The sequence below is a fragment of the Scyliorhinus torazame genome, chromosome 10 (assembly GCF_047496885.1).
Source record: "Scyliorhinus torazame isolate Kashiwa2021f chromosome 10, sScyTor2.1, whole genome shotgun sequence".
NCBI lineage: Eukaryota > Metazoa > Chordata > Chondrichthyes > Carcharhiniformes > Scyliorhinidae > Scyliorhinus > Scyliorhinus torazame.
In genome coordinates this window covers 111103344-111130254 of record NC_092716.1, presented here as the reverse complement: position 1 = coordinate 111130254, position 26911 = coordinate 111103344, and the positions used below count along the sequence as shown (strand labels likewise).

At 45.9% G+C, this 26911-nt stretch overlaps 1 protein-coding gene across 2 annotated transcripts in view; it reads right to left on the bottom strand.

Annotated features, from left to right (window-relative positions):
* cog4 (component of oligomeric golgi complex 4) overlaps positions 1-26911 on the bottom strand; it is a 118143-nt gene that overhangs the window by 60659 nt on the left and 30573 nt on the right. For both annotated transcript variants that reach the window (XM_072518605.1, XM_072518606.1), the window contains exons 6-9: positions 22872-22977; positions 21061-21218; positions 15673-15731; positions 5706-5839 (exon numbers count right to left, since the gene is read on the bottom strand). In XM_072518605.1, coding sequence (XP_072374706.1) covers positions 5706-5839; positions 15673-15731; positions 21061-21218; positions 22872-22977 — 457 coding nt within the window. The remainder of the gene's footprint in view (positions 1-5705; positions 5840-15672; positions 15732-21060; positions 21219-22871; positions 22978-26911) is intronic.

Genomic DNA, 26911 nt, shown 5'->3' with positions numbered 1-26911 from the left:
ATCCTTTCCCTTTGAGGTACTTTCTGATTTCCTCTTCCCATACGGGACACTGTCCTACTCTACTGGTCGCTGCGACCTCGAATTCCTGGGGGTTCATAAGGCGTTCAATTGCCTTCATTGCCATTTTCGCTATCTGGGTTCTCTACTGAATTTGGAACAGGAGGTGATAAAGTGGTGATGTAAACACGGGTACGGCTTACGCTAATTTCCGACCTACAAAATTCCCGACAGTTTTACGCAACAAAATCTCTCAGGTTTACCTTATATCCCTGTTAGTACGCATGCATTAACACACTTCTGAATCTCGGAGGTTTATCAGTATTGTTCTTACACTTGTGGTTTTTCTGTTTCTAATTGGATTCCAATTCAAATTAGGGTTCTCTCGGAGTGGTTAGGCCACTTCTAAGTCGAGTCCCGTCAGAAGTCGCCAGTAAATGTTGCTAATTGTGTTTCTCTTAATTTGGCTTTGAAGATGGCGGCTAATATGGTCGCCTTCCTTAATTCTAATTACGTTTGCTCTAGAGTCGCCAGGTATCTTTCGATACCGCCACAAGGTTCAAAACCGAATACTGTTCAAAGACTCGATACACCAGTTAGTAAGTTCAAGCTCAATGCTCATTTATTTACACACAGTCAAATATACTCATGCATAAAACACTACAAACTAAACTATCACTACTGTTAAAGCCTATACTTAGCTTCGGGCGCCCACTCAGTCAGAGGAACAATGGCCGTTGTTCGGTTCTGAGGCTGCTGGGGTCGAACTGGTATGGAATAACAGCTAAGAGCATCTGTCTCGTAGCGTGCGTTGACCTTGGACTTACTTGTTCTGATGTTGCTGTTGGGCAGGTCGCTCCTTGGTGAAAGCCAGGGCCACAAGAGAGCGATTCTCTCTTGGGAGATTCTTCTTATACCTAAAAGGGGCTTCGCGCGCTTTTGGGCGGGTCTTGAACTTGGCCCCAATTAATTGGGCCGTTTCCCAATCGTTCCGATCGATTTCCTCCAATAGGGGGTGGGTGCCCTGATGGCTGGGCGTGTCCTAGGTGGCCGTTGGCCTGCTTTGTTCTGGTCTCCTCTGGCGCCGGGTATGTCTGTCTTGGTATTGTTTACTTAAATGTTTTGTGCCAGGGATGGCTCATTAGTATGGAAATGGTTTGCAGTATCGGTCTTGTCTGGGAGCTACGACTCCAATCAACAGACAAACCTTGCACCTGCTTGTTTTCTTAGTATTGTTCATTTTCCCTGCAATCTTTGCAAAGTGTCCATTTTGTAATCGGGAACTGGCCATCCCAGATGGCTACAACACCCGGAGTATTTTGTGCAGTTTTGGTGTCCTTATCGGAGGAAGGATGGTCTTGCTATGGAAGGAGTGAAGCGAAAGTTTACCAGGCTGATTCCTGGGATGGCAGGACTGGCATATGAGGAGAGACTAAATGGGTTAGAATCATAGAATCTACAGTGCAGAAGGAGGCCATTCGGCCCATCGAGTCTGCACCAGCCCTTAGAAAGACCATCCCACTTTAAGCTCACACCTCCACCCTATTCCCGTAACCCAATAACCCAACATTACCTTTTTTGGTCACTGATCGCAATTTATCATGGCCAATTCACCTAACCTGCACATCTTTGGACTGTGGGAGGAAACCGGAGCACCCGGAGGAAACCCACGCAGACACGGAGAGAACGTGCAGACTTCCCACAGTGACCCAAGCCAGGAATCGAACCTGGGACCCTGGTTCTGTGAAACAACTGTGCTAACCACTGTGCTACCGTGCTGCTAGGATTATATTCATTGGAGTGCAGAAGAGTGAGAGGGATCTCATAGAAACTTACAAAATTTTAACAGGATTAGACAGGATAGATTCAGAAAGAATGTTCCCGATGGTGGGGAGTCCAGAACTAGGGATCATAGTTTGAGGATAAGGGATAAATCTTTTAGGACTGGGGGGCGGGGGGGGGGGGGGGGGGGGGGAGAGAACCAGGGTATTGAATCTGCCATGATCATAACGAATGGTGGAGCAGGCTCAAAGAGCCAAATGGCTTCCTCCTGCTTCTATTTTCCATGTTCCTATATTCAGCACTTCTGTGTGAAGAGGGTAGAAATCGTGCAACCTTCTAACTCCTGGGGTCATGATCTACCGACTCCTGCTGCTATGTCTACATGGTTGGACCCTGCCAAGGACAGTATCAGGCTCCACTTCGATGTCCTCTAGGTCAAATGGCCTCCTACAATTTACCATTGAGGATTAGTGTAAATCACTGTAGGACACCCAGATACCATATAACGGCAGCAGGAAGACGAAGGGAGTAACAAGGCAGTAAAGTAAACATGCAGTATTCAGCACAGAACAAAGATATAAATGGAACAAATTGAGGTTAATGGGTATGATCTTATAGCCATTACAGAGAAATGGTTACATGCTGGGAAATAAATATTCAGGGGTATGTGACTTTTTGGAAGGACAGGCAGGAAGGAAAGGGTTGTGGGGTAACTTTGTTCGTACCAAATTAAAATAAGTACAACAGCAAGAAATGATCTTGGATCGGATGATGTAGAATCCATATGGGTGCAAGTAAGAAATAACAAGGGGAAGAAGACATTTCTAAACTGATGGGAGTAGTCTATGGGACCCTAACAATAGCTGTACTGTAGGACAGAGCATCAATCAGGAGGTACTGAGGGCATGTTAAAATAGCAGCACTTAGTCATGGGGTCTTTAATCTTCATGTCAACTGGGAAAATTAAATTGGCAGAGTTAGCCATGAGGAAGAATTCATAGAGTGCATTTGGGAGTTTCCTAAAACAATATGTTGTGAATCCAACCAGGGATCAGGCTACTTCGGATCTGGTAACGTGTAATGAAGCAAGTTTAATAAACAATGTCATCGTAAAAGATCCCCTAGCAAACAATGACTGTAACATGGTAGAATTTAGCATTCATTTTGAGAGTGAGGGACGTGGGTCAGAAACAACTGTACTCACCTTAACTAAAGGTAATTGCAAAGTAACGAGGGCAGAGTTGGCTGGAGTGCACTGGGAATGGTGTTTGACAGAAAAGACAGTTGATCATCAATGGCTGACATTTATGAAAATAGTTTGTGAATCACAATAAAAATTTATCCCAGTGAGGAAGAAGGATTCTAGGAAGGGGATAAATCAACCATGGTTAACCAAGGAAGTGAAGGATAACCTTAGACTGAAAGAAAAAAAAACATACAATGTGGCAAAGATGAGTGGCAAGCCAGAGGATTGGAAAAGTTTTAAAAACCAACAAAAGATTATCAAATAAAATAATGAAGAGGGAGGAGGTAAACGAAGAGTAAGCAAGTAATATAAAAACAGACAGCAAGAACTTCTTTAAATATATAAAAAGAAAGAGAGAGGCCAAAGAGAACATAGGCCCCTTAGAGAATGAGACTGGGGAAATAATAATGGGGAACCACAAAATGGCAGAGGAGTTAAATAAATACATTGCATCAGTCTTCACAATGGAAGAAACTTAATAACATTCCAAAATTACTAAACAATCAAGAGGCAAAAGGGGGAGAAATAAATACTATCACTAGAGAAAAGTTACTTGGGAAACTAATGGGGCTGAAGGCTATAAGTCCTGGACCTGATGGGTTACATCCGAGAATATTGGAGGAAGTAGCTACAGAGATAGTGGATGCACTGGTAGTAACTTCCAAAAATCTTTTTGGAGTTCTGGAAACGTCCCAAAGGATTGGAAAATTGCCAATGTAACACCCATTCCAAACAAATGGGTGGTGGTGGTGCGTGAGTTTGGGGGGGCGGGCCATGACAAAAAGAACAGGTAACTATAGGCCAGTTAAGCTTAACATGTCATTTGGGAAAATGTTAGAGTCCATTATAAAGGATGTAATAGCGTAGCATTTAGAAATGCACAATATAATCAAGCAAAGTCAACATGGCTTCATGAAGGGGAAATCATAGCTGACAAATTTATTATCATTCTTTGAGGTGATAATGAACAGGATAGATAAAGGGGAACCAGACGTAATATACTTGGATTTCCAAAAGGCATTCAATAAGGTATTACACAAAAGACTGCTTAATTAGAGCCCATGGTGTTGGGGGTATTTTATTAGCATGGATAGAGGATTGGCTAACTAATAGAAAACAAAGGTTTGGGATAAAAGGGGCATTTTCAGGATGGCAACCTGCAGTACCACAGGGGTCAGCACAGGGGCCAATATATATTAATTACTTAAGACAAGGGAAGTGAATGTACTATTGCCAAGTTTGCTGATGACAGAAACATAAGTGAAAAGTGCTGAGGAAGACACAAAGAGTCTACAGGCTAAGTGAGTGGACGAAAACTTGGCAGATGAAATATATGCAGAAAAACGTGAAATTAGACATTTTCCTTAATATTTTCTTTGAATTTCCCTGCATATGTTCCATTTGCCAAGCTGTTCCCAATGCACTTTTGTAGGAAGAATAAAGGAGCTGAATATTATTTACATTGAGAAAGACGGGCAGCAAGGTGGCAAGCACTGCTGCCTATGGCGCTGAGGACTCGGGTTCGACCCCACCCTGGTCACTGTCTGTGTGGAGTTTGCACATTCTCCCCGTGTCTGCGTGGGCTTCACCCCCACAAGCCAAAGATGTGCAGGTTAGGTGGATTGGCCACACTGAATTGCCCCTTAACTGGAAAAAAAATAATTGGGTACTCTAAATTTATAAAAAAAGTAAAAACGAAATGGAGAAAGCTGCAGCTCAGATGGATTTGGGGGTCCTCATGCATAAATCACAAAAAGCTAGCATGCAAGTTCAGCAGGTAATAGGGAAAGCAAATGAAACGAAAATCTTCATTTCAAAGGGATTGGGGTATAAAAATTGTCACTAGTTAGACCACACCTAGAAAACGGTGAACAGTTCTGATCCCCTTGGCTAAGAAAGATTATACTGGCACTAGAGGCAGTCCGGAGTAGGTTCACAAAGTTGACGCCGTATATAGAAGGATCTGTTTACGTGGAGAAGTTGAGAAGGTTGGGACTGTACTCATTCGAATTTAGAAGAATGCAAGGCGACCTTATTGAGACATACAAGATTCTTAGGGGGCTTCACAGGGCAGATAGTGCGAGGTTGTTTCCTCTTGTGGGACAGTCTAGGACCAGAGTAAGGGATCTCCCATTTATGACAGAGATGAGGATGAATTTCTTCTCTCAGAGCATAGTGAATCGGTGGAATTCTTTACCGCAGAGAGCTGTAGAGGCTGGGTCGCTAAGTTTGTTCAAGGCTGAGATAGACAGATTTTTAATCAGTAAGGGAATTAAGGATTATGGAGATAAGGTGGGAAAGTGGAGTTAAGGATTATCATTTCAGATCAGTCAATAATCTAATTGAATGACAGAGCACACCCGATGGGCTGAGTGGTCTGCTTCTGCTCCTACTTCTTATGGTCTTACGGAAAGGGAGAAAACATGCAATGTCATGCAGTGGTGGGAAGTTAGTTCAATTCCCTCTCTGTTTAGTTGCCAGTTGAGCACCTTCCCAATAGGGTGGAGAAGTTGTGATCATCTCACCCACTCATCTGTCCTCCCGGCAACAAAGGTATTAAGGAAGGGGAGACTGGACTGCAGACGGGGGACAAAATATCCCCTTTAAAACAATTTGAATTAAACACAAACAGTTCTGAAGTTGTGTGAAAATTGCACCATTGACAGCAAGATTTCTGTACCTTGTTTCACTTCTTCAGAGGCTAAAGCATCGCAAACTTCAAAATCAGCAGTGATCCTTCGCTTGATGAAACGCAGGTACAGCTCCGCGCGAGCATTCATCAATGTAACCTCTGCTAAAATGGTGTCCAATTCTCTGAAAATCAAAAATAAATTCCTAAAATTATAAAACCCATTCATCCATATCCTAGTCCATGCAAAATGGGACAGTAACCCACTGCTCCTGATGCTTTAAGTACATTGTCTGCTGTACGGCTAAACTACACAGACCAGAAGGTCTCAGGTTCCATCCTTGGTCAAGAAGCTGATTCTGGTTAACAAGTGCAAGGGGATTTGGAGCAGCTTGGAGCAAAGGACCAGTAGATTAGAGTAGATATGATAAAGAAAGATACATGATAAGAAGGGCAAAGTTGGCAGTATTAACTTCCTTGGTACACAGAAGTAGAATTAACAGATAGAGCTATAAATATAAGGGAATGTACTCCCTGCATAGAGGCACATGCAGTAAGAACTAACAGTATTCTTAAAGCATAACAGTAATATAGCGAACACAGAACAGTACAGCACAGTACAGGCCCTTCGGCCCCACGATGTTGTGCCGACCATTTATCCTAATCTAAGATCAACCGAACCGACACCCCTTCAATTTACTGCTGTCCATGTACCTGTCCAAGAGTCGCTTAAATGTCCCTAATGACTCTGACTCCACCACCTCTGCTGGCAGTGCATTCCACACCCACCACTCTCTGTGTAAAGAACCAACCTCTGACATCTTCTCTATACCTTCCTCCAATCACATTAAAATTATGTCCCCTCGGTGACAGCCATTTCCACCCTGGGGAAAAGTATCTGGCTATCCACCATATCCATGCCTCTCATCACCTTGTACACCTCTATCGTGTCACGTCACTTCATTCTTTGCTCCAGTGAGAAAAGCCCTAGCCCCCTCAACCTTTCTTCATAAGACCAGGCAGTATCCTGGTAAATCTCCTCTGTACCCTCTCCAAAGCATCTACAGACCAGAACTGGACACAATGTTCCAAGTGTGGACTAACCAGGGTTTTATAAAGCTGCAGCAAATCCTCGCGGCTTGAAAACCCAATCCCCCAAATGAAAGCCAACACACCATACGCCTTCTCAACAACCCTATCAACATGGGTGGCAACCTTGAGGGATCTATGCACGTGGATCCCAAGATCCCTCTGTTCCTCCACACTTCCAAGAATCCTGCCTTTAACCCTGCATTCAGAATTCAAATTTGACCTTCCAAAATGAATCACTTCACATTTATCTAGGTTGAACTCCATCTGCCGCTTCTCAGCCCAGCTCTGCATCCTGTCAATGTCCTGTTGTAACCTGCAACAGTCCTCTACACTATCTACAATTCCACCAAACTTTGTGTCATCGGCAAACTTCCGAACACACTCTTCCACTTCCTCATCCAAGTCATTGATATAAACCACAAAGAGCAGAGGCCCAAAGCAGATCCTTGCGGGACACCACTGGTCACCGACTCCAGGCGGAATACTTTCCATCCACTACCACTCGCTGTCTTCTTTCGGCCAGCCAATTCTGTATCCAGACAGCCAAATTTCCCTGCATCCCATGCCCCCTGACTTTCTGAATGAGCCTACATGGAGAAACTTATCAAATGCCTTACTGAAATGCATATACACCACATCCACTGCCCAACCTTCATCAATGTGTCATCAAACAATTCAATGAGGCTTGTGAGGCATGACCTGCCCCTCACAAAGCCATGCTGGCTATCTTTAATCAAACTATGTTTTTCTAAATAATCACAAATCCTATCTCTCAGAATCGTTTCCAGTATTTTGCTCACCCCAGACGCAAGACTGACTGGTCTGTAATTTCCAGGGATTTCCCTTTTCCTTTCTTGAACAGGGGAACAACATTTGCCTCCCCCCATTCATCCGGTACTACTCCAATGGACAGTGAGGACGCAAAGATCATCACCAATGCCGCAGCAATCTCCTCCCTCACTTCCCGTAGAAACCTTGGGTATATCCTGTCTGGCCCAGGGGACTTATCTATCCTAATGCTTTTCAAAATTTCCAGCACATCCTCTTTCTTAATATCAACCTGTTTGAATCTATTAACCTGGTTCACGCTGTTCTCAAGAGCAACAAGGTCCCTCTCTGTAGTGAATACTGATGCAAAGTTTTCATTTAGGGCCTCCCCTGCCTCCTCAGACTAGGCACAAGTTCCCTCCACTATCCCTGATCGGCCCTACTCTCAATCTGATCATCCTCTTATTTCTCACATAAGTGTGTAACACCAGGGGGTTTTCCCTAATCCTTGCCGCCAGGGCTTTTTCATGCCCCCTTCTAGCTCTCCTAAGTCCATTTTTGAGTTCCTTCCTGACTACCTTGTTACCCTCTAGAGCCGTGCCAGATCCTTGCTTCCTCAACCTTACGTAAGCTTCCTTTTTCCTCTTGACTAGAAGCTCCACTTCTTTTGTCATCCAAGGCTCCTTCACCTTACCATTCCTTCCTCGTCTCAGTGGGACAAAACTATCCAGCACTCACAACAAGTGCTCCTTAAACAACCCCCACATTACTGTTGTGCATTTCCCAGAGAACAACTGTTCCCAATTTATGCTCCTCAGCTCCTGTCTAATAGCAGTATAATTTCCCCTCCCCCAATTAAATACCTTCCCATACTGTCTGTTCCTATCCCTCTCCATGACTATGGTAAAGGTCAAGGAGTTGTGGTCACTGCCATCGAAATGCTCTCCAACCGAGACATCTGACATCTGGCCTGGTTCGTTGCCAAGCACCAAATCCAATATGGCCTTCCCCCTCGTCGGCCTATCTACATATTGAGTCAGGAATCCTTCCTGGACACACCTGACAAAATCTGCTCCATCCAACCCATTTGCACCAAGGAGATTCCAGTCAAAATTAGGGAAGTTGAAGTCACCCATGACAACAACTCCGTTATTTCTGCACCTTTCCAAGATCTGTTTCTCTATCTCTCTGCTGCTATTGGGGGGTCTATAGAAAACTCCCAATAAAGTGACTGCTCCTTTCTTGTTTCTGACTTTCACCCATACTGGCTCAGTAGACAAACCCTCCTCGACTACCTCCTGTGATGCACTCCCTAATTAACAGTGCCACTTCCCCTCCTCTTTTACCTCACTCCCTAATCTTCTTAAAACATTTAAACCCCGGAACATCTAACAACTATTCCTGCCCCTGTGAAATCCATGTCTCTGTAATGGCCACAACATCGTAGTTCCAAGTACTGATCCATGCTCTAAGCGTATCTCCCTTATTCCTGACACTCCTTGCATTGAAACAGACACACTTTAACCCATCCTAATGAGTACAACTTTGCCCCATCAACTGTCCATCCTTCCTCACAGACTCGCTGCATACTATTTCTGCTTGTTCAACAGCTACCCTATCCTCTGATCCGTAGCTCTGGTTCCCATCCCCTGCCAAACTAGTTTAAACTCTCCCGAAGTGCTCTAGCAAACCTCCCGCCCAGGATATTGGTGCCCCTCCAGTTTAGGTGCAACCCGTCCTTCATGTACATGTCCCATCTTCCCCAGAAGGTATCCCAATTATCTACATATCTGAAGCTTTCCCTCCTGCACCAGCCCTGTAGCCACGGGTTCAGCTGCACTCGCTCTCTGTTCCTTGCCTCACTTGCAAGTGGCACCGGTAGCAATCCTGAGATTATTACTCTGCTCGTCCTGCTCTTTAGCTTCCAACCTAACTCCCTAAAATACTTTTTAGATCCTCATCCCTTTTCTTAGCTATGTCATTGGTGCCTATGTGCACCATGACTTCTGTTTGCTCCCCCTCCCCCTTAACAATCCCGTAGACTCGACCCTAGACATCCCTGGCCCTGGCACCAGGGAGGCAACATACCTTACGTGAGTCTCGATCGCGAGCACAGAATCTCCTATCCATTCCCCTAACCATTGAGTCTCCTATCACTATCACTTTTCTATTCTCCCCCCTTCCCTTCTGAGCCAAGGAGCCAGGCTCAGTGCCAGAGACCTGGCCACTATGGCCTTCCCCTGGTATGTTCCCCTCCTGCCCCCCCAAACAGCATCCAAAATGGTATACTTGTTTTGAAGGGGAGCAGGCACGGGGGATCGCTGCACAGTCTGCCTGTTCCCTTTCCTTCCCCTGACTGTAACCCAGCTACTCTTGTCCTGCACCTTTGGTGTGGCTACCTCCTTGTAACTCCTCTCTATCACCCCCTCTGCCTCCCGGATGATCCGAAGTTCATCCAGCTCCAGTTCCCCAATGTGGCCTCCGAGGAGCTGGAGTTGACTGCACTTCCCGCATGTGTAGTCAGTGGGGACACTCGTGGTGTCCGTCACCATCCACATCCTACGGGAGGCGCATGCAACTGCCCTAGTCTCCATCCCCTCTGATCTGAATTCCCAAAGAGAGTTAAAAGGAAAAAACAACTAAAGATTATACACCCATTAGGACCTTGAAATATATATATATACTGCTGCTACTCTCTCAAGTGAACCCTCTAAAATTGGTGATTCTGCTGAATGATACAAATATAGCTTGCTGCCCCCCCCCAAAAAAACACCACTCTTACCTTACAGAATGTAGCTGAGATTCTGCCCTGTGAACCAGCTGGAATTCCACCCTCCGACACTGCTCCCAGTCAGCTGCACTCTTTGTAAACTCCCGGCTCCTCGCACGCTCTTTGAGGAAATGTAGGAAATTAAGGGAGCACCATGCCCCCTCCTCACCAAACTCCCTCAGTCACCGAACTCCTACTTTAGCACTCTAATGCAGCCCAAAGTCAGCACTCCAGTGCAAACAAAATCAGCACTGTAAGATTGTCCACTTTTATACTGCCTAACTCTAGCCTCTGAAAACTGGCTTAATCCAACTAGCTAATTACAAGCTGCAGCTGCAAGTAGAGCCTGAGTAAACTGTCTAAAGCTGGTTTAAAACTCACCTTTTTCTAACCCAAACAGATACTTCTAACCCATACAAATCTTTAGTAACAGAGAAATGGCCGCGAGGCATAATGGGACATAGCCAGCTAACCTAGCCACATTTTTTAGATGGCAGATTCACACAGAAACAACCTGTTCAGCAAAAACATCCCTTATCAGCAGTCCCCAGACAGCCATTGTGAATGCAGACAATGATTCCAGTCAGGAACAAGGCAAAGGTGGGGGGATTGTATATACAAAGAAACAAAGGCAGTAGATAAGGGGGTCTGGAAACATCAGAAGACCATGCACAAGTTCCCAACTGTCCATGAGCTGATCATGCAGTCCCATGCTACCCGAGTCAATATATATAATCTATAGCAGTAATGACTGGCCCACGCCCATCTGAGGTGGGTTACTGACTTTTGAAATTTCTATAATTGCTAAACCAAAAGGGATGTAAAGCAGAGTTGATTTGGAACTGCCCCAAATTGCTCTCCCTTGTGCGTTGACCAAGCTTGGAAAATAAAAACCGTTTAAACCAGAGTTGCTGTCTCCTTGAGTCTCTGTGTTAACTGATCCGTAATTAAGAAGGGAAATGCCTCACATAAAAGACAGCTCAATACTTACTCTCTGAAAACACTCCTACAGCAAGTATTTAGGTGCTCTTGGGCTGGAGAGAACAAAATATCAGCAAGCATTTGATTGCTGATCACTATCCAGCAAGTCTGGTTGAACAGAGGGGTGGATGAAAAAGAGTTCTTGGGGGTGGGAGAGGACATGCTGTTGAGAGAGTGAGATAAAGGGCGGCCTTGATTCAATTTCTGATCATTGTCCAGTGACTCAGAAACATGGAAAATTAAAGAGACAATTAATATATGTATGTGTAGAGGAGAAAGCTGCCAATGCAGATATAAAGGATGAGGCAATAGCAATACTGAAAAGGATAAAAATAAATGAAGAGGAGATACTGAAAAGGGTGGCAGAAATGCCACCTGGTCCAGATGGAAGGATTTCCAGATTACGGAGGGGAGAATTCATGGATGTTGCAGAGGCTCTGGCCCCACCTTGGACATAGGGCAGCACGGTAGCACAAGTGGATAGCACTGTAGCTTCACAGCGCCAGGGTCCCAGGTTCGATTCCCCGCTGGGTCACTGTCTGTGCGGAGTCTGCACATTCTCCCCGTGTCTGCGTGGGTTTCCTCCGGGTGCTCCGGTTTCCTCCCACCGCCCAAAGTTGTGCAGGTTAGGTGGATTGGCCGTAGTGAATTGCAAAATTTACACCCTGCTTAAAAAAAGTGGATAAACCCAACAACTACAGACGAACCAGCCTAACGGTGATAGTTTCAGAGCCAATAATCAGGAGCAACATTTCTTGGAATTCTGAAAAGTATACACCAGTAATTTCTTTACAAATTTGTTAAATTTAGGTACAACATTCACTAACTTCAGAGTTCTTTGATCAAGTAATGGAGAGTGCAGCTGATGTTGTTTACATACTTTCAAAAAGCATTTGACAAAGTACCGCAAAATAGACAGGCCAGCAAAATCCATGGGATTAAAGGGACATATCAGCTTGGATACAAAATTAGCCAACAGGATGAAAGCAGGCAGTGGCGGAGGGAAGTATACAGGGCAGCAGACACATGGGAACACCACCAGCTGCATGATCCACTCCAAGTCACACACCATCCTGACTTGGGACTATAATACCATTCATTCACTGCAAATGTGGGTCATAAATCTCAAACAGCCTTCTTAAGAACTGTTGGTGTACCTACATCACATAGACCGCGACAGCTCAAGATGTTCGACCAAAAGGTGGTGGCGAGTCACTTCTTGAACTGCTGCAGTCCATGTGATGTGGGTACACCCACGGTGCTGTTAGGGAAGGAGCTCCAGGATTTTGACCTTCTGACAGTGAACGAACAGTGATATAGTTACAAGTCAAGATGGTTGTGGCTTGGAGGGGATCTTGCAGGTGGCGCCATCTGTTGTTTTTGGCCTCCTAAGTGGTACAAGTCATGGGTTTGGAAGGTGCTGTCAAAGGAGCCTTGGTGTGTTGCCGCGATGTATCTTGTAGACTGTACACCCTGCTGCCACTATGTGTCTGTGGTGGAAGGAGTGATTATTTAAGTTGGTGGATGGAATGCCGATCAAGTGGGCTGCTTTGTCCTGGATGGTGTTAAGTTTCTTGAGTGCTGTTGGAGCCGCACTCATTCGGCCAGGTGAAGAATATTGCATCACACTCCTGACTTGTGCCTTGTAGATTCTGGACAAGTTTCAGGGAATCTGGTGGTAAGTTGCTCATCTCAGAATTTCCAGTGCCTTTGTAGCCACAGTCTTCATTTTTTTATTATTATAAATTTAGAGTACCCAATTAATGTTTTCCAATTTAAGGGCAATTTTAGCTTGGGCAGTCCACCTAACCTGCACATCTTTGGGTTGTGGGGGCGAAACCCACGCAGACACGGGGAGAATGTGCAAACTCCACACGGACAGTGACCCAGAGCCGGGATTGAACCGGGGACCTCGGTGCCATGAGGCAGCAGGGCTAACCCACTGCGCCACCGTGCTGCCCTAGTCCAGTTCAGGTTCTGGTCAATGGTAATCCCCAGGATGTTAATAACAATCTTTATTAGTGTCACAAGCAGGCTTACATTAACACTGCAATGAAGTTAAATTCAGCGATGGTAATGCCATTGAATGTCATGGGGAGATGGTTAGATTCTCTCCTGTTTGGAGATGGTCATTGCGTGGCACTTGGGTGGCTCAAATGTTACTTGCCACTTATTCGACCAGTTCTTGCTGCATTTGAACATGGACTGCTTCAGGAGAAGAGTTGCGAATGGTAGTGATTGTTGTGCAACTGTCAGCAAACATCCCCACTTCTGACCTTATGATGGAAGGAAGGCTATTAATGAAGCAGCTGAAGATGGTTGGGCCTAAGACACTACTCTGAGGAACTCCTGCAGTGATGTCCTTGGACTGAGGCAATTGGCCTCCAACAACCACAACCATCTTTTTTTGTGCCAGGATGACATCAACCAGTGCAATGTTTCCCCCTTATTTCCCTTGACTCCCGTTTTGCTAGAGCTCATCGATGCCATCCTCAATCAAATGCTGCCTTGAAGTTAAGGGCAGTAACTCTCACCTCAATTTAGAATTCAGCTATTTTGTCCATATTTGGTCCAAAGCTGCAACGAGGTCAGAAGACAAGTAGCCCGAGTGGAACCCAAACCAAGTGTCAGTGAGCAGGTCATTGCTGTGTAAGTATCACTTGATCACACTGTTGACAATACTTTCCATCACTTTGCTGATGATGTATTTTCGATGCGAAGAGACTGATGAGGCGGTAATTTGCCAGGCTGGATTTGTCCTGCTTTTCGTGGATAGAACATATCTGGGCAATTTTCCACATTACTGGGTTTTGCCAGTATTGTAGCTGTACTGGAACAGGTTGTTTAGGGGCGCAGCTAGTTCTGGAGCACAAGTTTTCAGTGCCCGTAACCTTTGCTCATAACGGGTGCCTTCAGCCATTTATTAATGTCACGTGGAGTGAATGAAATTGGCTGAAGACTGGCAACTTAATGCAGGGGACCTCAGGAGGAGGTGTAGGTATCTCGGACATTGGCTATGAGTTTTTTATTTTTTATTTTACAGTGTCCAATTAATTTTTTCCAATTAAGGGGCAATTTAGCGTGGCCAATCCACCTACCCGGCACATCTTTGCGTTGTGGTGGTGAAACCTACGCAAACATGGGGAGAATATGCAAACACCACACGGACAGTGACCCAGGGCCGGGATCGTAACTGCGACCTCGGGGCCATGAGGCAGCATCGTGCTGCCCTTATAAGGTATGATTCTATTAGTGTGACCAGTTCAGGCTGTTACTTGAAGCAACACAACCATCGCCATCTCTGGGTATGTCCTGCCCGACAGACAGGACAACCCCAGCAGAGCCAGTGGCACAGTAGTATGCAGTCAGGGGGAGTTGCCCTGGGAGTACTCAACATTGCCTTCGGACTCCATGAATCTCCTGGAATCAGGCAAATTGTGGGCAAGTAAATCTGTTTACCACCTACCATCCTCCCTCAGTTGAAGAATCAATACTCATCATGTTGAACATCACTTGGAGGAAACACTGAGGGTGGGTATGTACTCTGGGTGAGGGACTTCAATGTCCATAACCAAGTCTGGCTTGGTAGCACCACTACTGACTGAGCTGCCCAGGTCCTGAAGGACCTATTTGCCAGGCGTAGAGAAGTTTTATTAGAATATTACCAATGATCAGGGACTAATAATAATAATAAAAATCACTTGTTGTCACAGGTAAGCTTCAATGAAGTTACTGTGAAAAGCCCCTAGTCGCCACACTCCGCCGCCTGTTCGAGGAGGCCGGGGCCGGTACTGGAATTGAACCCGCGCTGCTGCCTTGTTCTGCATTAGAACCCAACTGTTTAGCCCAGTGTGCTAAACCAGCCCCTACAGTTATGTGGAGAGACCATCGAAGCCGGAAATGCTCTCCTTAGAGCCGAGGTTAAGAGGGGTTTCAAGCGAGGTTTTTAAAACCATGAAGGATTTGATAGTATAAATCAGGAGAAAATAAGAAATCACAGGTTTAAGGTGGTTAGCAAAAGAACCACTGGTGAGAAAACATTTTTGGAATGCACTACTGAAAGGTGGAATCAGATTTAACAATACTCAAAAGAGAATTGGATAAATTATGTCGGGAATTTTCTTGTAAGGCTATGGGGAAGGAGCAGAGGAGCGGTATGCATTGAGTTGGTTAACATGGACATGTGGGGCTGAATGTCCTCCTTTTATGCCTTCAATGGTCAAATTACACTGTCAGCACTTGATGCCTGGGTTCATAAGAGAAGAGTAAGCTACTGGATTGCATCAGTACCCATGAATCAAGCCTTCAGAAGAAATTCAGACCCATCATTTGTCAAAAGAAAGAGAAGATAATGAACAACAAACAGTATCCACATCAGTTTATAGCTACTCAAGAGTACATTCATACCTGGGCTCTATCTTATCCATTGTTAAGCTTCTCATCATACTGTTCTGCACTCGTTGGAACTGCAAAGCCACAAAATGAATGAAGTCAATGTTTGTTTTGCATGTAACACAGGCATTGAAAGTAAGGATCCAATTGCAAATAATAACTCTCAAACCAGAATTAGCACCAGGTCATTGATTCACACCTTTGTGCCGATGAGGTTAGATGCAGGTTTATTTCACAGAAAGGGATGGCTTAACCACTGCCAACTGGAGGTTAGTTGCCTTTTCGTGGGATAGAAAACAATGGAAGTAAAAAATAGGTCAGCCCACACGCGCAAACCTCCCGGCAGACATTTTATAGGGTTGCGGTCCCTGCCTGCCTTCCTGGGGAAAGAATGGTCCATGGCACATCATACTGCATTAAACCGTTTTAGTGCAGATTCTGCAACTGGCCTGAACTGGGGCCGGCAGAAGAGAAACAGGATTACTACACTTTGAGGATAAGGCTGAACCCAACTGCATTGGTCCATAAAGTCAAGTAGCTCGTTGTTATTCAGATTTGAACATCTGGCCATGCGGGCAAGATCCCAGAGTATGGCTGCTCTTGGGAATTTACCCGAGAAGACAGACAGTCATCTGTAGTGTTGGACATAGAAAAAAATATGCAGCACACCTAGCCAAAAGAATACAACACCAGATTGCCAAGAGAAAGCTCAATCAAACTATTTGTAGAAGACATACATATATAGTTGACAAGGAACCAAAAGTTAAGATTTCTATCCCACAAGCTGCCATTACCCAACAGTTCATTAATGACAGAGGGGATATAAACGGGTCCTCTTCCATGATGGCATGGTGCGGTGTGTGGTGAGATACTAACCAGATGGTCACAGGGTTGGATCTCTAGCCTGCATCACGTTAGTTATGCTCGGTGGGAGACAAAGGTACTAAAGATAACCCAGTATACTTGAGCTAAAAAGGAAGAGGGCAGAAATATTGTCTATTATTTGAGCTCTTAAACCCATAACCAGCCCAATATTTATTTTGACGGTTGTGTGAATCTAGCCTGCCATTATAGAATGCCTAAACCGAGCCACAACATACACAATTCTCAACATAGGTGATTAGATAACAATTATAAGTAAAATCCTGCATTAACAGTGACCTTGAGCAAGGTCTTTCAATGTTAACAGTACCAGCAAACTAACACTCAGGAGAAGAGGCAAAAACTGAGGGGGAAATGGCAGTGACTCTCCCTGGCCTTTACTTTTTAACTTGCGGTCAATTGACTGAAATACACCGAAAAAAATGGTGTTATCCCATTCGAACGTGTGCCTCTGTGGTTTCCAGCAGTAACATTTTTCACACCATTTACATCAGATCTGCACTCATCTCGGAGACTCAGATCTGCACTCATCTCGGTGACTCAGATCTGCACTCATCTCGGAGACTCAGATCTGCACTCATCTCGGAGACTCAGATCTGCACTCAGAGAACATAGAACATAGAATTTACAGTGCAGAAGGAGGCCATTCAGCCCATCGAGTCTGCACCGGCTCTTGGAAAGAGCACCCTACCCAAGGCCACACCTCTATCCGATCCCCATAACCCAGTAACCCCACCCACCACTAAGGGCAATTTTGGACACTAAGGGCAATTTATCATGGCCAATCCACCTACCCTGCACATCTTTGGACTGTGGGGGGAAACCGGAGCACCCGGAGGAAACCCACGCAGACACGGGGAGAACGTGCAGACTCCGCACAGACAGTGACCCAAGCCGGGAATCGAACCTGGGATCCTGGCGCTGTGAAGCAATTGTGCTATCCACAAGGCTACCGTGCTGCCCCGAAATATTTTTTGGTAATTATTTTTCTTTTTCCAATTAAGGGGCAATTTAGCATGGCCAATCCACCGAACCTGCACATCTTTGGGTTGTGGGGGCGAAACCCACGCAGACATGGGGAGAATGTGCAAACTCCACACGGACAGTGACCCAGAGCCGGGATTCGAACCCGGGTCCTCAGCGCCGCAGTCCCAGTGCTAACCACTGTGCCACATGCCGCCCAAATCATCTCGGAGATTCAGATCGGCACTCATCTCGGAGATTCAGATCTGCACTCATCTCGGAGACTCAGATCTGCACTCATCTCGGAGACTCAGATCTGCACTCATCTCGGAGACTCAGATCTGCACTCATCTCGGAGACTCAGATCTGCACTCATCTCGGAGATTCAGATCTGCACTCATCTCCGAGGCTCAGATCTGCACTCATCTCCGAGGCTCAGATCTGCACTCATCTCCGAGACTAAGATCTGCACTCATCTCTTGAGACTCAGATCTGCATACATCTCAGATTCAGATCTGCACTCATCTCTGAGACTCAGATCTGCACTCATCTCTGAGACTCAGATCTGCACTCATAGAATCTTATAATTGACAGTGCAGGAGGCCATTCAGCCCCTCGAGCCTGCACCGGCTCTTGGAAGGAGCACCCTGCATACGCCCACACCTCCACCCTTTCCCCATAACCCAGTAACCACAGCTTAACCTTTTTTTTTTTGGACACTAAGGGCAATTTATCATGGCCAATCCACCTATCTGCACATCTTTTGGCTGTGGAAAGAAACCAGAGCACCCGGAGGAAATGCACGCAGACACGGGGAGAACGTGCAGACTCCGCACAGACAGTGACCCAAGCCAGGAATCGAACTTGGGTCCCTGGAGCTGTGAAGCAACTGTGCTAATCACTGTGCTATTGTGCTTTACAAGACTCAGATCTGCACTCATCTCCAAGACTCAGATCTGCACTCATCTCCGAGACTCAGATCTACACTCATCTCCGAGACTCAGATCTGCACTCATCTCCAAGACTCAGATCTGCACTCCTCTCCGAGACTCAGATCCGCACTCCTCTCCGAGACTCAGATCCGCACTCCTCTCCGACTCAGATCCGCACTCCTCTCCGAGACTCAGATCCGCACTCCTCTCCGACTCAGATCCGCACTCCTCTCCGAGACTCAGATCCGCACTCATCTCCGAAACTCAGACCTGCAGTCATCTCCAAGACTCAGACCTGCAGTCATCTCCGAGACTCAGACCTGCAGTCATCTCCGAGACTCAGATCTGCACTCATCTCCGAGACTCAGATCTGCACTCATCTCCGAGACTCAGATCTGCACTCATCTCGGAGACTCAGATCTGCACCCATCTCGGAGACTCAGATCTGCACTCATCTCGGAGACTCAGATCTGCACTCATCTCGGAGACTCAGAGCTTCACTCATCTCGGAGACTCAGATCTGCACTCATCTCGGAGACTCAGATCTGCACTCATCTCGGAGACTCAGATCTGCACTCATCTCCGAGGCTCAGATCTGCACTCATCCCTGAGGCTCAGATCTGCACTCATCTCCAAGACACAGATCTGCACTCATCTCTTGAGACTCAGATCTGCACTCATCTCTGCGACTCAGATCTGCATACATCTCAGATTCAGATCTGCACTCATCTCTGAGACTCAGATCTGCACTCATCTCTGAGACTCAGATCTGCACTCATAGAATCTTATAATTGACAGTGCAGGAGGCCATTCAGCCCCTCGAGCCTGCACCGGCTCTTGGAAGGAGCACCCTGCATACGCCCACACCTCCACCCTTTCCCCATAACCCAGTAACCACAGCTTAACCTTTTTTTTTGGACACAAAGGGCAATTTATCATGGCCAATCCACCTATCTGCACATCTTTTGGCTGTGGGAGGAAACCAGAGCACCCGGAGGAAATGCACGCAGACACGGGGAGAACGTGCAGACTCCGCACAGACAGTGACCCAAGCCGGGAATCGAACTTGGGTCCCTGGAGCTGTGAAGCAACTGTGCTAATCACTGTGCTATTGTGCTTTACAAGACTCAGATCTGCACTCATCTCCAAGACTCAGATCTGCACTCATCTCCGAGACTCAGATCTGCACTCATCTCCGAGACTCAGATCTGCACTCATCTCCGAGACTCAGATCTGCACTCATCTCCGAGACTCAGATCTGCACTCATCTCCGAGACTCAGATCTGCACTCATGTCCGAGACTCAGATCTGCACTCCTCTCCAAGACTCAGATCCGCACTCCTCTCCGAGACTCAGATCCGCACTCCTCTCCGAGACTCAGACCTGCAGTCATCTCCAAGACTCAGATCTGCACTCATCTCCAAGACTCAGATCTGCACTCATATCCAAGACTCAGATCTGCACTCATCTCCGAGACTCAGATCTGCACTCATCTCCGAGACTCAGATCTTCACTCATCTCAGAGGCTCAGATCTGCACTCATCTCCGAGGCTCAGATCTGCACTCATCTCCGAGGCTCAGATCTGCACTCATCTCCGAGGCTCAGATCTGCACTCATCTCCGAGGCTAAGATCTGCACTCATCTCCGAAGCTCAGATCTGCACTCATCTCCGAGGCTCAGATCTGCACTCAGCTCCGAGGCTCAGATCTGCACTCATCTCCGAGACACAGATCTGCACTCATCTCTTGAGACTCAGATCTGCACTCATCTCTGCGACTCAGATCTGCACTCATCTCTGAGACTCAGATCTGCACTCATCTCCAAGTCTCAGATCTGCACTCATCTCCAAGTCTCAGATCTGCACTCATCTCCAAGACTCAGATCTGCACTCCTCTCCAAGACTCAGATCTGCACTCCTCTCCAAGACTCAGATCTGCACTCCTCTCCAAGACTCAGATCTGCACTCATCTCCAAGACTCAGATCTGCACACATCCCCAACAGGCACTGTTCAATGACCCGTTGCTCCCCCTTAACACTCAATTACTGTGGCGTGACCATGGCCAGCACTGTGCTGCTATCATGGTTAATTGATTTTGGATTTGCAACGGTGAGCAGGTGAGAATTTACTTTTGGTAAGCAAGTTTTTACAATTTGGAATGCACTGTCTGAAAGGGTGGTTGAAACTGATTTAATAATAACTTTTGAAAGGGATTGGAGGAATACTAGAAGGGAAACAATTTGTACACCTTTGTGGAAATGCCAGTGGCATGTGACTAATTGGATAGCTCTTTCAAAGAGGCACGTTGGGCTGAATAGACTCATTTTCTGTTGCATCAATCAATGATAACTTCCTCATAGATGTCATAAAATCCCTACAGTGCAGGAGGCCATTCGGCCCATTAAGTCTGCTCTGGCTCTCTGAAAGAGCTACCCAGGTCCAATCCCCCACCCTGGAACAATTTGGCCTCGCCAATCCACCTAACTTGCCCATCTTTGGACTGTGGGAGGAAATCAGAGCACCCGGAGGAAACCCACGCAGGGCCAACAGAAAGCATAGAGGGGACCCTACAAAACAACACAAAGCAAAAATGTCTTCATACAGAGATAAAGGAGCTCTGACTTACCTTTCTGTGGTAATCCCTCTGCTGAATGAACTTATCCACTACTTTTTCAGCTTGTTGATCACACTCCACCTGTAGGTATTTAATAAGTGTGTACAATCGCCCAGGACCATAGTACGTTTCGACGATGGGCTGGTGAGTCTCCACTATTCGAGCGATCCCTGTGAGACAGATCAAACAATACAAGTGCTGTACTGTCAAAATCACCCCTTCAAGTTCCAAATTGCTTTTACTTCAAATCAACCATGTGCCTCAGCCTCAAACCCAGAAAGGCACCTGCATGTATTGGTCAAATCACTTACCAGCCATCATGAAACCTCTCTGAGTGACGCTGCCATTTCAGTTCTCAGTGGCAAATAGGCTGTTATGGGTTGAATATTTTATAAACTCGGGCAGATAATTGTGAAATTTGTGCCACACAAGTGCTAGGTAATGGCTGCCTCCAAAAATAATCTAACTATCGCCCCTTGATGTTGAACAGCATTACCATCACGATAGCCCTCATCATAAACATCCTGAAGTTTACCAAATGACCAGAAACTGAACTCAATCAGCCATATAAAATAAATACTGCAAATACCCCTGCCTCCCCAAAGCCTACCCAGCATCTACAGGGAACAAGTCTGGAATGTGATGGAATACTCTCCACTTGCCTGGATGAAGGCAGCTCCAGTAACATTCAAGAAGCTTAGCACCATTCCTGTTCCTGCGCTGGTATTTTCTTTGCTCTTCTTTGTTCATTCAGGACAAAGCAGCCCGCTTGACTGGCACCCCATCCATCACCTTCAACATTCACTCCCTCCAACACCAGCGCACCATGGCTGCGGTATGTACCATCTATCAGATGCACTGCAGCATTCAGCAAGGCTCCTTCAACAGCACCCTCTAAACTTGTGACCTGCAGCACCTGGAAGGCCAAGACAGCATACACAAGGGAACACCACTGCCTGCAAGTTCCCCTCCCAAGTCACACCATCCTTTTTGGAAAATATTGTTGCTCCTTCACTGTTGCTGGGTCAAGATTCTGGAACCCCTTCCCTTACAGCACTGTGAGTGCATTGACCATAGTGGTTCAAGAACCTCAAAGGCAATTAGGGGCGGGCAATAAATATCAGCCTTATCTGGGCTGAAAAGTACAGGGCCCTCACAGTCAGCGGGAAAGAACATTCAGCTTTCTGAATACATCTATTTTACCGGTAACCAATTATTAACTAGCAGTGTGTAAAGTTACTGTTTAGTTTGTTACTCTACCCCAGCAGGAAAAGGAATGAAAGAATAACAGGGGCAGTAGAAAGTCTCAGAAAATTGAAGCTGAGAATGGTAGCAATATCAGTGTGAGGTACAGCTCCACAAAGTAGGAGCACCATCAGGGTGAGGTGTCATTAAAATCAGAGTACAGAAGGATATCTGCCTGCCCTAATCCAGTCCGACAGAAATGTGACTCAAGACCCACAGCAATGCAGCCAACACAAACTGTCTTGTGAATTTGCTCAGCAAGACACTCAGTTTTTTGAACCCTGTACCAGTGGCTCCAGGAGGTAGCTCACCACAACCTTCACAGGCCAACCAGGAATCTTGGCCTTGTCATTGGTGTCCACAACACAAAAGATTTTTTATAAATTTCCCAGCTTAAGCACACTAATTCTACAAGACGTTTTGCTCTTTAGGTCAGTGAAGCAGCAAGAGAGGTGACTTTCATGTCATGGAATAGTTGGATTCAAACTCAGAATGAGGAAGTGCAGGCCACTGTTTGAATTCCTTCTGCCCAGCCTGTTAAAGCGACTATTTGAATAGATTCACCGAGAAAGTCCTACCTTCAAAGAGCAGCGTGAGGGTGTCAGCAAAGGTAACAGCCGCCCTCCGGTCGCTCATCTCAGTGCTCAGTGCCAGTTGAAGGTTTTCTTCAGCTTTGTTTGCAATCTTAGGTAACAGAAAACAGATCAGGCTGGCAACAATGAGTCAACTAAAAGCATATTTACATCCAAAGCAAGGGTACATCAACAGGTTCCATACAAACATACGAGTTAGGAGCATGAATAGGCCATTCATCCCATCAAGCCTCTTCCACCATTCAATAAGATCATGGCTGATCGGATTGTAACCTCAACTCCACCTTGCTGCCTTGTTATTCAAGTATATATCTACCTCTTCCTTAAAAATATTCAATGACCCTGCCGCCACCACTCCCTGGGGAAGAGAGGGTTATGCATACCTTAAGACATAGGAGCAGAAGTAGGCCATTCGGCCCACTGAGTCTGCTCTGCCATTCAATCATGGCTGATATGTTTCTCATCCCCTTTCTCCTGCCTTCTCCATGTAACCCTTGATCCCCTTATTAATCAAGAAACTATCTATCTCTGACTTGAAGACACTCAGTGATTTAGCCTCCACAACCTTCTGCGGCAATGAGTTCCACAGATTGGTCACACTCTGGCAGAAGAAATTTCTCCTCATCTCAGTTTTAAAGGATTGTCCCTTCAGTCTGAGGCTGTGCCCTCGGGTTTTAGTTTCTCCTACTAGTGGAAACAGCCTCTCCATGTTCACTCTATCTCGGCCTCTCAGTATTCTGTACGTTTCAATGAGATCCCCCTCCCTCATCCTTCTAAACTCCATTGAGTACAGACCCAGAGTCCTCAACCGCTCCTCATATGACAAGTCCTTCATTCTGGGGATCATTCTTGTGAACCTCCTCTGGACCTTCTCCAAGGCCAGCACATCCTTCCTCAGATACGGGGCCCAAAACTGCTCACAATATTCCAAATGGGGTCTGACCAGAGCCTTATACAGCTTCAACAGTACATCCCTGCTGTTGTATTCTAGCTCCCTCAACATGAATGCTAACATTTCATTTGCCTTCCTTTTTTAAAAATAAATTTAGCGTACCCAATTCATTTTTCCACTTAAAGGGCAATTTAGCGTGGCCAATCCACCTATCCTGCACATCTTTTGGGTTGTGGGGGCGAAACCCACGCAAACACGGGGAGGATGTGCAAACTCCACACGGACAGTGACCCAGAGCCGGGATCGAACCTGCCTGATATAACCGTAAGAGAATCTTGAACTTGGACTCCTAAGTCCCTTTGTGCTTCTGATTTCCAAAGCCTTTTCCCATTTGGAAAATAGTCTACGTCTCTATTCTTCCTACCAAGTGCATTACCTCACACCTTTCCACATTGTATTCCATCTGCCACTACTTTGTCCACTCGCCTAGTCTGTCCAAGTTCTTCTGCAGCCTCTCTCCTTCTCAACACACAACCTGCCCCTCGACATATCTTTGTATGGCTCATGACTCTCGGAAGAAACATTTCTCATCTCCGGGTTCTAGTCTGTCCTACAAGGGGAAACATCCTTTCCGCATCCAGCCTGTCAAATCACCTGAAGATCTCATATGTGTCAATAAGTTCATCTCTCATTATTCTAAACTTCTAACCTGACCAAACTTTTTCTCTGTTCCACAGACTTCTACAATCTCTCTCCATTTAGATAAAATAATGTTTTTCTACTCTTCCTGCCAAAGTGGACAAGTTCAAATTTTCCCACATTATACCCCACCTGCCAATTATTTTTGCCAAATTACTTTATCTGTCTATGTCCCGTTGCAGGATCCTCTTCCCTCAGTCTCCGAGTACCGTCTGTAATTAATTCCTTTCTGTCACCAGTATGGCCGATCCAACTCGACATAACAAATCCTTTGGGCAGGAACTACCGGCCATGTTGTGCCCGAAAAGTAGCGCGCCGCGGCGCAACATCGCTGATAAATGACGGGAAACCCTGCTCCCTGGATCTACCTGGCTCGTCACACCTCGCAAGATCTAACGTGATCTCGCGAAACGTCGCAAAATGAAGCCTGCCCACTGTGGGTGTCACATGTAGACCCCCAAACTGCAGTGGTAATGTTGGGAGTAACATTAAACACAAAATTAGAGATGCATGTAATAAGGGAATATACGGTGATCATGGGTGATTTTAATCTTCACATATATTGTGCAAATCAAATTAGCCACAATGCTGTAGAGGAGGAATTCCTGGAGTGCACACGGGATGGTTTTCTTGACCAATATGTGGAGGAACCAACGAGAGAGCAGACCATCTTAGACTGGGTACTGTGTAATGAGAAGTGAATCATTGCCAATCTGGCTGTGCTAGACCCCTTGGGGATGAGCGACCATAACATGATAGAATTTTTTATCGAGATGGAGAGTGAAGTAGTTGATTCGGAGACTAGGGTGCTGAATCTTAATAAAGGGAGCCATGAAGATATGAGGAGTTAGTTGGCCTTGATAGATTGGGGAGAGTTACTTAAAGGGATGGCAGTGGATAGACAATGGCAAACATTCAAGGAACGCATGGAGGAACTACAGCAACTGTTCATTCCTGTCTGGCACAAAAGCAAAATGGGTAAGAGGGCCAACCATGGCTTACAAAGGAACTTAGAAATAGTATCCGATCTAAGGAAGAAGCATACAGATTGGCCAAGAAAAATAATAGGTCTGAGGATTGGGAGCAGTTTAGAATTCAGCAAAGAAGGACAAAGGGATTGATTAAGAAGGGGAAAGTACAGTACGAGAGTAAGCTTGCAGGGAACATAAAGACTGACACTAAGAGTTTCTATAGAAATGTGAAGAGAAAGAGATTGGTAAAGAGAAATGTAGGCCCCCTACAGACAGAAACAGGGGAATGCATAATAAGGGACAAAGAAATGGGTGAGTAATTGAATACATACTTTGGTTCTGTCTTCACAAAAGACACAAATCAGATGCCAGAAATGTTGGAGAATGAAAGGTTTAATAAGAGGGAAGAACTGAGGGAGATTAACATTAGTAGAGAAATGATGCTGGGAAAAATTGATGGGATTGAAGGCGGAAAACTCCCCAGGGCCTGAGAATTTGCACCCCAGATTGCCTTAGGAGGTGGCTCTGGAAACAGTGGATGCATTGGTGGTCATCTTCCGGGATTCTATAGACTCTGGACAGTCCCTGCAGATTGGAAGGTAGTTCATGTCACACCAATATTCAGAAAGGGAGGTAGAGAGAAAGCAGGGAATTATAGACCAGTAATCTTAACATCGGTAGTGGGGAAAATGCTTGAATCCATTATCAAGGACTTTATAGCGGGACATTTAGAAAGCAGTGGCAGGATCAGTCAGAGTCAGCATGGATTTATAAAGGGGAAATCATACTTGACAAATCTGTTGGAATTCTTTGAAGATGTAACCAGTACAGTTGACAAGGGGGAGCCAGTCGACGTGGTACATTTGGACTTTCCGAAGGCGTTTGACAAAGTCCCGCATAAGAGATTATTGTGCAAAGTTAAAGTGCATGGGATTGGGGGAAGTGTATGGAGGTGGATAGAAAACTGATTGGCAGAGAGGAAACAAAGTAGGAATTAATGGGTCCTTTTCAAACTGGCAGGCAGTAACTAGTGGGGTGCCACAGGGATCGGTGCTGTGACCCCAGCTATTCACAATATATATTAATGATTTGGATGAGGGAACAAAATGTAACATCTCCAGTTTGCAGAGTTGGGTGGGAGGGTGAACTGTGACGAGGATGCAGGGATCCTACAGCACGATCTGGACAGGTTGGGCAAGTGGACAAATCAATGGCAGATGCAGTATAATTTGGATAAGTATGAGGTTATTCACTTTGGAAGCAAAAACAGGAAGGCAGATTACTACTTGAATGGTTGCAAATTGGGAGAGGGGAGTGTGCAGCGGGACCTGGGTGGCCTTGTGCACCAGTCGCTGAAGGCAAGCATGCAGGTGCAGCAGGTGGTAAAGAAGGCTAAGGGCATGTTGGCCTTCATTGCGAGAGGTTGAGAGTGCAGAAGCAGGGATGTGCTGCTGCAATTATAC